This window comes from Colletotrichum acutatum (assembly GCF_030867785.1).
Source record: "Colletotrichum acutatum strain CBS 112980 chromosome Unknown BDZ83scaffold_332, whole genome shotgun sequence".
Taxonomy (NCBI): domain Eukaryota; kingdom Fungi; phylum Ascomycota; class Sordariomycetes; order Glomerellales; family Glomerellaceae; genus Colletotrichum; species Colletotrichum acutatum.
This window is the reverse complement of record NW_026849326.1, coordinates 1-10,190: the sequence shown is the minus strand read 5'-3', so window position 1 is coordinate 10,190 and position 10,190 is coordinate 1. Positions and strand designations below refer to the sequence as shown.

The following is a 10,190-nucleotide window of genomic DNA, read 5'->3' as shown; positions in this document are numbered from 1 at the left end:
GAAGGCGTGACCTCTGATGTGAATGATATGAGCCAAGATATTTCGTTCGTGACTGGGTTGGGCCCAAGGCGGGACGGTCGAGCAAGGACAGGCTTCTGTCCTGTCTGTGCGAAGACCTCATCTTCAACGAGTGTGGCTGGGTCCAGGACGTCCCCGCCAATGCTGTGTAGTTTTGTTGGGCATCGCGGCACAACGTATGTGTGCCACTTGATAGGCGTCTCGACTTGGTGGGCGCCGAGGCATTCCGCCAGCTTTGCCTTACTTGTAAGTAGTCTTTCCTGTATTTGCTTGTTTCGCGGCTTCAGAGAGTAACCTGTGCTGATATGGTAGACGTGGGGAAGGTCCGCTAGCCCCAGGCCAACGGCCTTACAGACGATCTGTCGTACGGCGAACGGTGCGATCTTCCGAGCGGCCGCTAAGCTTTCTTCCGGGACGCGGGCAAAGATGCGGAGGTCCTCCTTCGGCTGCGCCTGCGGCTGATCCTCGGCGGGGAGTGTGGCCTTCGGGCGGGCAGAGCTCTGGCAGCTCTGGCCGCTCCGGGTCGCCGCAGTGGTGTTGCCCGCCATCGGTGCGACGACAGCCGCCCAACTCCGGGCCGCTATTGGGCTTGTCTCGTGATTGATCAGTCTCTTGAGGGTTTGAATGACATAGGCAGTGGCTTCTTTCGCGATCTGCTTTCTAGAACCGTCAAAGCTGGCGACAACGCTGTCGACGGACCGTGCAATGGTCAGAAAGACGTCTTTCCGTGCCTCGTACTGTCTAGCTTCTTCTGCAAGGGCTGTCAAGACGGACCCTGTGGCAGATCCGCTCGGAGCAGATGCGGTAGAGGCTGCGGGCCCCTCGGCCGAGGTAGGGGCGTCGGTGGTGGCATCAAGCTGGCTTCCCGTTAGGCTGGGCCGGGTCGGCTGTGCCTCGGCGTCGCGGCGTCGCTTAGCTCTTGAGGTGGGGTTCGGCTCCGGAGGTGTCCCGGAGCCTGGTTCGGGGTCGGCTTGGTCGGCCGACATCAGTCCGGTGCCCGACGGCGGCTGTGAGGCCATCGCGGATGCGGGCTCCGGCAAGGGGAGGTGAAGAGTTTTCGGCTGTTAGTAATTTGGTGGTAGGCTCACTCATTCACTAACAGCAGATGCCAAGAAAAATTAGGCGAGAGGGAAGTTGACTAATGGCAACTAGTCGGTCGAACCTCTATAATGTATTTGCATAATATGAAGCCAGTAAATCCAAACGCTTGACGCCATCCTATGCTCGCGATGATGCTCTATATCCAATTCAAAATGTTTCAAAATCGTTCATCGCTCACCAGTTGAAACTTTCTTGGAAGTACTCGATCCTAGACCATCCACGGCCAAGCATTTCAACAACTGACTTTCGAGCATCGTCGGCCATGACAGCAGGCCCACACGCCACGACAGCGAGACTCGACTTATCAGCTGCGGTGGCCGCGTCCTGTACCTCTTCACGAACTTCGGGACGCCCGTGAAGCAAACGCACCTGCTCCGGGCACTCCTCTGGCCGCGCAGCATTCGATGCGAGGCTGTGTTGTGTAACATAAATATCGACGGATAACTTGCCACAGTCAAAAGCGTCTTCAAAGTCGTGGCGCAGCACATCAACCGCAAAGCTCAGTTCGCGTACTGCCCAGACAATCTTGATTGACCGAGTCTTTGACGATGCCTTGGTGAGCTCCGCGAGATGGGCAAGCGGCACCACAATGCCACTGCCTCCAACGATGAAAAGGAGATCATCGAACTGATTAAAGGGCTGCTTGTGACCGTAGGGACCTTCCACGAGGACGCGGAGGCGTGCAGGGCGGGGCCACTGAGCTGCTGCATCCTCACGTAGACGGCCGGTAAAGCTATCGTACGGGCGGATTAGGAACGTCATTGATGGCTCGCCTCTCCTGGGTTCGTACCCAACCTCGGAGATGGGTTCTATATCATGCTCTCCCGCTACAAGTAGGGGAGTCTGTTCGCTGGATGACTTCCTTCTAACGTTCATGTTTGTCGTTGTGCAAGCCATCGTGAATGGGTGGCTTTCCCAGAATCGCTTGTCGCTGAGGACATGGAGATAGTAGTAGGTGCCAGCCTTGGGCTCGTAGAAGCTAGTCGAGTATGGGACATTGATGCGGACGATGTTTGAGTTCGCATCGTACGTGGCGAGTGCGAAGGTGTTCCAGAACTTGAGGTTGAAGGACAGCGTCCGCGACATGCGTAGAATACGATCGCCGATCCAGATGAGGCAAGGTACCCAGAAGAGAATGTCGAATTGGCCAAGGAAGATGGAGACGTGGCTAGAGTTCATTAGTACTAGAAAGTGGAGAGAGAAGAATACCGAAACTTACCCAAGCATGGTGACGAGGACAAGAATCGACAGTAAGATGTGGAGAATGAGGAAGAGTTCATATTGCTTTCGTCGCATCCAAAAGACGGAGGCAAAAAGCAGGGCACACATGCCAACGGTAGCCTTTGTTTTAGGTCAGCATATGCTACAGAAAGCACAAAGGCAGTACTCACAAACCATCCTTCAATCCACCACATCTGGTGCCAATACGACATCCAGTAATTCCAGTCGCCATCTAATACAGGTCAGACTTGAATATCGCGAGAGAAGGTGGTGTGCTTCCTACCATCAAAAACCAGAACAACGTAGCCGACGGAGTGGATCACAGCCTGAAGCGTCGAGACGCGAGCAACCCAACGGTGGAAGTTGTTGTATGTTCCAAAGTCCCAGCCGGTCAGCCACATGAGAAGGTTGTTTCTCATGCCAAAGAGCCAGATGATCGGGAAGTTGGCGAACGAGATGATACCGGTTCTGTCGGCTACGTAACGCCAGACCAAGTGGTACTTCTGCGGCCAACTAGGGTTGCGTAAGTTAAGAGGTTGAGGCGAAGAAAATGATAAACTACACGTACTACATGTGGCCGGAGAAGATCCAGTACCCGTGAACACAGAAGAAGACGTTCGTGGCAATGAAAGTGAAGATGGTGAGACTCTGGATGCGTGGCGGGATGGTGCACCAGCCGAGATTCTGAGAGCAACGGTAGCCAAAGGTGGCGGGGACGGTAATATATCGCTTGAGCCAGAGGGCGGACCAGTGAAGGATGCTGGACGACTTTCGTGAATCCCATTCCTGCTTTTGAAGGTTTCCGATGGCCGATACGAGGCGAGATCCCAGCCCGATGGCGACTACGATGAACCAGAAGACAATTACATAGAAGCTGGGCAGAGGACATTAGCAACGGCTACCCAAGCGTAGATGAGATCGAGGGCATGTACCCGTATCTGTAGTGATTACCGTATGTGTACTCGACGGATTCCTATGGGTTGTCAGTCCTTGAGTTCCATGCCGGACAGATGCTTGGGTGCCATACGAGAGAGTCGAACCAGATTTGATAATAAGCATCCGCAGGCAACACCACCTCATTCAGCACAGTCGACGAGTTGGACCCCTCCGCCTTGGTCAATCTCCGCAAGCCAGCAATCTCCTCATCAGAATAACCAGCGACGATCTCAAAGGGCGGTAGCGAGGTGTTCATGTAGGCCTGGCAAGTGTGGTTGACGGTGCTCAGGCCAGCGACACGGTGCGTCAAGTCGCAGTGCAGATCGGCGCAGAGGTAAAGCGACTTGATGTGCAGCTGGCTCACGCACTGCGGGATGAGCCTCGACCTTGAGGGCAAGCTCCCATTGTAGGACTGCGTGTCGTTGAACTGCGTTTGGCGTAGGGTGTTGGAACAAGTGTCGAAGCAGACGCCGCCGCTGCCTGCGAGGGCCGAGGCGGAGGTGACGAAGAGGCACAGTGCGGCGATGAGGGTGGGCGGCAGTAGCCGGAGCCCCGACGACGGAGCGCGCATGTTCACGGCCGAGTTGCGGGTATTTGCATCGATGAAGCAGGCCGACCGTGGGGTGCGCGATTTGCCGATGCGCGGGTCCCCGAAACGGTTGCGATGATGCTGTTGATATGTCGTCGAGAGGTGAGGTTGTAGGATGGCAAAGCTGAGGTTGCTAGGGGCGGGGAGACCTCAGGACAAAAAAGTAAGGTGGAATTCGCTGAGTGCAGAAAGTGCGCTTGGAGCAGGTGGCAGGTGGGCAGGTGGGAGAATTTGATCTTATCAGATCATCTGATTAAGCAATCGCCCCACTTTACTGGCTTAGGTTATCGCGAGAACCCACCGGCATCGGCTCGCCGCGGCTGCAGCGTCACACTTTGGATGTGGGCCGGCACCACCTTGACCATCCATTTCTAATGCTGATTTCGCCTGAGGCACTTGAGCCCATTACCAACGGTCTCCCTGTTCACAAGGCCACGATGGAGAGGGCTGTACCACGATCAACCCTTCGCAGTCGTCTGAACGACGCACAGAGCGAAAGGAGGGGTTTCTGAGCTACAGATCGTTTATGCTGGCTGAACAAGGTCGAACTTAGAATGTCCTGGGGTTATCTTCTGCAAGTGCTTCGTACCTATGGGGACGTTTCGCCTACTCCAGGAACCAAATCGCGAAAGAATCCACTGCATGTGTGATCAAGGCTCTTGACAGACTGACCCAGACCGGGATTGGCCCGGCAGCGATCCGAAGCTGGGTATCCGACGCTGCCCCGAATGCCGGAAATGCAGTCGCGGCGGATCAAATCAATGTCTGCCCGCAGGCCCCACTCCCGGCCCAGGACCGGCTGCAGGTGTAGGTACACCCGGAGGAGGATATGCGATTCTTACCCGCAACCCAGAAGAGAACTTGACGGCCGGTCGTGAGAATGCATCTTTTACGCTGGGCCGAATTGTACGTGAAGCTTTGGGCTTGACGCTGACGGGTGTCAACTGCCATGTCAGCACAGAATATTTTCTGAGGTTGTTGGAAAAGAATCTCATTCGAAAGAACTAGGGATACCCTCGCTTGATCAACCTCACCGCTTACGGGCGTTCCCCACTGCAGGCCCAGCAGATCGATCTGGTCAACATAGCCAGGCTAATCCCACAATATCAATGCTGCTGGTGGTACCGATAATCTGTCATGATGCTATCCCTGTTTCCTGGCACCGACTACTCCCACCAGACACAAATGCTCGCCCCTAGATTCTAAGACACCCTTCTAGCAGCTCGAAAGACGATTTCAGTGGTAAGCGCCCTTTCTGTCTTCCGATGAGTATAGATTCGCAAATTCGTCGATATGTCCCGAATTACTCGACCGCCCATGCAAAGTCCACTCACGATAAGGCACAATTCAAAGAAACAAGAAACTCTGTAGCATGTCTCATGCTTCGAGCTTTTTTGTGAAGAAGATTGTTACTGTCCCTAACATCGGCAGGTTAAGTCTTTGAGAGAGCCACAGGATTCAAGACGTACATTGTCAATACCAGTTGTCGGCTTCAACGATGACACCCATTGGCGAGTGCACGTGACAACGGTTTCTCGTCCCAAAGCCGTTCGGCTAGGTCGTCAGCCCGTAGTGGGGGACACAGGGATCAGTCCGATAATGCCAATCAGGTCGGTGGGCTTATGCCATAATGTTAAGCCATTCACGCGCACGCGATTCTGACTTAGCTCCCTCAAGGATTATTAGTGTGGCGTCAGCTCTCATATCTGACATAAGCTGCCCGTACTGACTCGTTTCCTACTTGCGGAACGAATAGAGAGGTCAACCATAATTAATCTTGCTCCTTGCTGACTGTATGAGCTTGAGTTTAGCGAAGTGTAAGCTATTGGGCTACGTATTCCATAAGTTGAAAGGCAGATATCTCTAAATAGAGATCAAATCCTCCTTTTTGTAGACAAATAACCTCTCAAATGTACCAGATTTCATTGTCGAGTCATCATGTTTGGCGTTTCACTGATTTACTCTGGAGCCATAGTGCTGCTTGGCTACATCATCTTTAACCGCATCCAACAACGAACCAGGGGGCCATTACCACCTGGACCCAAAGGTCTGCCACTTCTCGGCAACATTTTGGATCTTCCCCTTTCTGAAACTCTTGAATGGGTACATTGGCAGAAACACAGGGAGCAATATGGCCCAATCACCTCCGTGTCTGTGCTTGGTCAACTTTTCGTCATTCTTCATGACAAACAAGCGGTGCTGGACATGTTAGAGACACGCGCTCTCAAGAGTGCGTCACGACCTAAGCTGGTTTTTGCTGGTGAACTGTACTGGATTCCCTTCCATACTAATCAATTGTTGAACTAACGTGCTTACCCAGAGTGGGATATGGAGATATCATGGGCATGATGCCGTACAACAGAAAGTTTCGATTGCATCGCAAACTTACGGCAACTCAAGTCAGCAAGAAGTCAATCGTACGATTTGAAACGATCCAGGAGCGCGAAACTTTACGGTTCTTGAAGCAAATATACGAAGACTCCGACAGCAATAGCGATACCCTACAAGGCCACCTGAACCAGTAAGTAGTTATTGCTGTGAACTCGGGAGTGGGAGTATGCACAACATCTGACTTGTAAATCCAGATTCGCTGGCTCTATCATGCTACAAATTCTTTACAACTACAAAACAGACGGAAAGAACGACCCCATCGTTGCCATGTCTAAGCAGGTAATGGAGGATTTCTCGAAAGCTACAAGCCCAGGAGCCTGGATTGTCGACTTGATCCCATGGCTACGATACATCCCGACTTGGGTACCGGGCGCGGGATTCAAAAAGACGGCCGAAATCTACAGACAACATCTCTTACAGGGAATTGATGTTCCTTACGACTACGTGAAGGAGCAAATGGCGAACGGAAACGATGATGTTTCGTACGTCGCTGGCTTGATCAAAGATCTTCATCGAAAGATTGACCCCGAGGAGAAGAACGTTATCGGCTGGACGGCTGCGTCTATGCTCAATGCAGGCACTGATACTACTGGCGCGATGCTTTACTCCATCTTTGCGGCTCTGGTCTTATACCCAGAGGTTCAAAAGAGAGCTCAAGATGAAATCGATCGCGTGGTGGGAAACTCCTGTCTTCCTTCATTCTCCGACAAAGACAGCCTCCCATATGTTCAGGCTATAGCCCAAGAAGCACTTCGCTGGCACACACTTGCACCCATGGGCTTCCCGCACTTGACTACGGAAGACGATACTTACAATGGCTATTTCATACCCAAAGACACGCTTTTGTTTCCTGCAGCTGCGTCACTCATGCACGATCCCGACACGTATCACGACCCAATGGAGTTCAAACCTGAGCGGTATTTTGAGCCGTTCAATGAAGCTCCACCAACAGATGTTGTGTACGGATTTGGACGCAGGGCTTGTCCTGGAAGGTACATTGCCGAGCAGACAATGTTTTTATGTATTGCACAGGTTTTAGCAGTTTTCAACGTTGGAAGAGCCGTGGACGAAGACGGAAAGGAAATTGAGGTCGGATACGAACAGCTGCCAGGTGTGATTGCTCGTGTTAAACCTTTTCCGCACAGAATCGTGGTCAGGAGCGGGAAGCACCGACGCTTTGTCATATAAACTAGTACTTTCGACTTACATGGTCTCTTCATACTTAAGTCACGCGTGACGTACCGTAAAAGATGATGACATCCGTCCTCGCATGACATAGACTAGTTGAAGAGTACTATGATCCTGCCAGGTCCAAAGCTGGGGAGGAGCATATTCATTAGCTGGATACCGTTCCATTTTTCGATTTCTCGCAGACGATCTTTCTGCCAAAAACACCACCACTCGACAACTTTGCCGTCATGTAACAGACTGACTTGGTGGGTTTATTCATGTCATGTTCATTGCATAATCCGTACTTCCTGAGTGCACATCGCGAGTAGGCGACTTCCCTTGGTGCTGGCGTGTCCACCTGATGCTGCCCACGCTGCGTTTGTCTCACCAGCGGATCCCTCGCGTACATCCCGCCGGCCTCGCTGCTTTTGGGACCTGTTGTAGGAGAAACTGGGAGGCGTCAAGTATCAGCGAAAACGCGAGGTTCATCGACCACTTCCAGATTAAAGCAGCGATTGAGGGGACAGTCCGGTCCCATCGACCCACCATAGATCACTCCGCCGGGCTTTAGAGAGCTTCCCTCACTCCCTTCCGCTCCACGGTGACACATCACCGCCCGGGTCTCCAGGATCAAAACGGCTCGAATGGTCATGACAACAATCGCGTCTAGTATCGCAGAATCATGTCTTCTCCATACTACAAACCCGGAGAATGTGAGCTTGGGAGATGAACCCCGGTATAGGTCGCGCCGCAGCGAGCTCTCGACTTAAACATTTGATACGTCGCACTAGTTTTGTACGTCTTGCCTACATGTACCCCGAGAACCTGGTGTAACCGACTGGTTCCATGGCTGTGACACTACTTGGCCTCACTGCCCTCCTTAACTTCGCTGCTTTCTTGAGCCTCAGTGCTCTTCTTAGCCTCACCACTCTCCTTAACCTCACCACTCTCCTTAACCTCACCACTCTCCCTCACCACTCTCCTTAACCTCACCACTCTCCTTAACCTCACCACTCTCCTTAACCTCACTACTCTCCTGAGCCTCGCTACTCTCCTGAGCCTCGCTACTCTCCTTCAACTTACTGCTCTCCTTAACTTCACTGCTCTCCTGCATCTCGCTTTTCTTCAGAGTCTCGCTGCTCTCTCTAAGCTCACTGCTTCCCTTTACCTCACTCCCCTCTGGGGTTAACGAGACGACCATGTTTAAAGCGGCTTGGAGTCTCGCGGTCACTTCATTCGTCTGACCCCCAGCCTGCAGGATATCGCGAATAGCCTTCGTCCAGAGGGTCCATACACCCAGATTCCAGTTCTTCGTGTCCGTCTCCGCCATGTTGTCGTAGATGAGTTTTCCAGCATGAATAAACCAGTTGGATGCCACCAGCAATCTACATTCGCCGAGCTTTCCAGAAGGAAGGGGCTTTTCAAGGGCGAGCTCAATGTCGACGCTTGGATACTTCAGGGCCCCAGGGCGTGGCTGATATGCTTTGGAGCCATGATACCGGGCCAAGAACGAGGAGAAATTGACCCACTCGTCGCAAGTAAGGATGAAATCCTTCTTTGCTTCGGGGTCGGTCGGTTCAGGTCGGTCGGATGCTTATTGTCAAAGTGAGAAAAGGTCCAATCTGGGAAGCTGGTTGGTTCGACTTACCAAATTTGGCACTCCAGTTCTCGTTACACATTGAGGTAAAGACTGGGTCATTGTGGTATGCATGATGTTCTTCCTATGAGAACTCCGTAAGCTACACACTTCGTGGAAAGCAAAAGTAGAGGGAAGTAGAAACGTACACCATAACTCCGGTATGTCACCTTGGGCAGATTCTGCAAGTCGACCAAGAGGTGCACTAAGCAGTCTTGGCGAGGATCGTCATAACGCAGCAGCCATGACTGGTAGGAAATCGTGCCGTAAACGCCAGCGAGGTACATGGGCCAGCCTTTATCGTCTTTCATGTAGGGCTTATTAAGAGGGTCCCAGCTCGAAGGAAGGAACTTAGCCCAGTAATCAGCCCCTATACGGAGTGAAGCTTCAAGAGTGGCCAGGTATCCTTTTTCAGGAAATGAGAGGAGCATTTTGAGAATGATTGAAGCGATTTCTGTTTCTTGTTCATCTCCCCAACTCTCCAGGTTGGCTATCTGCTCTTCGAGCTCAGCTCTCCATGGTTCGACGGGGGACGCTGACTGGGGCTCTTTGCTGCTGTCGACAGGCACAATCTTATCGCCGGATCGTTGAGGGTTGAGAGATCCCTGAGATCTCAAGGTGTCCGTGGTCATTTTTTTTTTGGAATGATTTGATGATGAGGTGATTGGGTAGAGTGATTGGATCAAGTAATTTGATAGAGTGATGTGTTGCTTGGAGTATTGTTGAAATGATGAAGATTGAAGAGTTGGTAATGAGGGCAACAGGTTATTAAAAGTAGTGGCAGGAGGCAGCCTGGGGCTGTGAGTTCATGAGGAGAAGGCAAGTTCACCCGTTGGAGAGGTCTCCTCACGTGCCCGGGGTGGTAAGTGGTCACCGCATAATAAGCGCCGACCGTTGCACAGCCCACCCAGCGAGCGCATCGCCGAACCACCGTGCCGGTACCGCGGCCTCACATTCACAGCCAGGATCCGAAACCTGCCGGGTCACCGAGCACACCGGCCGAACCAACACGAAATCATAAGTGACGAATAACTATTGAGCCTTGAGCGACTTTCGGACATGCCTTTCGGGGGTGTATCCTTGGGAGCAGGGTTGTTTTTGCGCGCTTGTCTTCATCAATCGTTCGAT

General features: G+C 52.4%; 3 protein-coding genes across 3 annotated transcripts; 1 reads left to right on the top strand and 2 right to left on the bottom strand.

Moving 5' to 3' along the window:
• Window positions 1-1,167: 1,167 nt before the first annotated feature.
• BDZ83DRAFT_645520 (ferric reductase like transmembrane component) lies at window positions 1,168-4,064 on the bottom strand. Its single transcript, XM_060509851.1, has 7 exons — window positions 3,368-4,064; window positions 3,273-3,313; window positions 2,909-3,214; window positions 2,624-2,853; window positions 2,511-2,572; window positions 2,339-2,460; window positions 1,168-2,287 (listed from the first exon to the last, which is right to left on the bottom strand). Exons 1-7 carry the CDS (start codon window positions 3,845-3,847, stop codon window positions 1,294-1,296), a joined length of 2,235 nt encoding a protein of 744 aa, XP_060357070.1. The 5' UTR covers window positions 3,848-4,064; the 3' UTR covers window positions 1,168-1,293.
• A 1,548-nt stretch (window positions 4,065-5,612) lies between these two features.
• BDZ83DRAFT_714616 (putative cytochrome P450 oxidoreductase OrdA-like protein) lies at window positions 5,613-7,519 on the top strand. The gene is made up of 3 exons (XM_060511661.1): window positions 5,613-6,132; window positions 6,186-6,386; window positions 6,451-7,519. Exons 1-3 carry the CDS (start codon window positions 5,804-5,806, stop codon window positions 7,442-7,444), a joined length of 1,524 nt encoding a protein of 507 aa, XP_060357069.1. The 5' UTR covers window positions 5,613-5,803; the 3' UTR covers window positions 7,445-7,519.
• Window positions 7,520-8,157: 638 nt separating this feature from the next.
• Window positions 8,158-9,892, bottom strand: BDZ83DRAFT_686777 (uncharacterized protein). Its single transcript, XM_060511271.1, has 4 exons — window positions 9,212-9,892; window positions 9,075-9,147; window positions 8,456-9,019; window positions 8,158-8,388 (listed from the first exon to the last, which is right to left on the bottom strand). Exons 1-4 carry the CDS (start codon window positions 9,692-9,694, stop codon window positions 8,285-8,287), a joined length of 1,224 nt encoding a protein of 407 aa, XP_060357068.1. The 5' UTR covers window positions 9,695-9,892; the 3' UTR covers window positions 8,158-8,284.
• Between the last annotated feature and the right edge of the window lie 298 nt (window positions 9,893-10,190).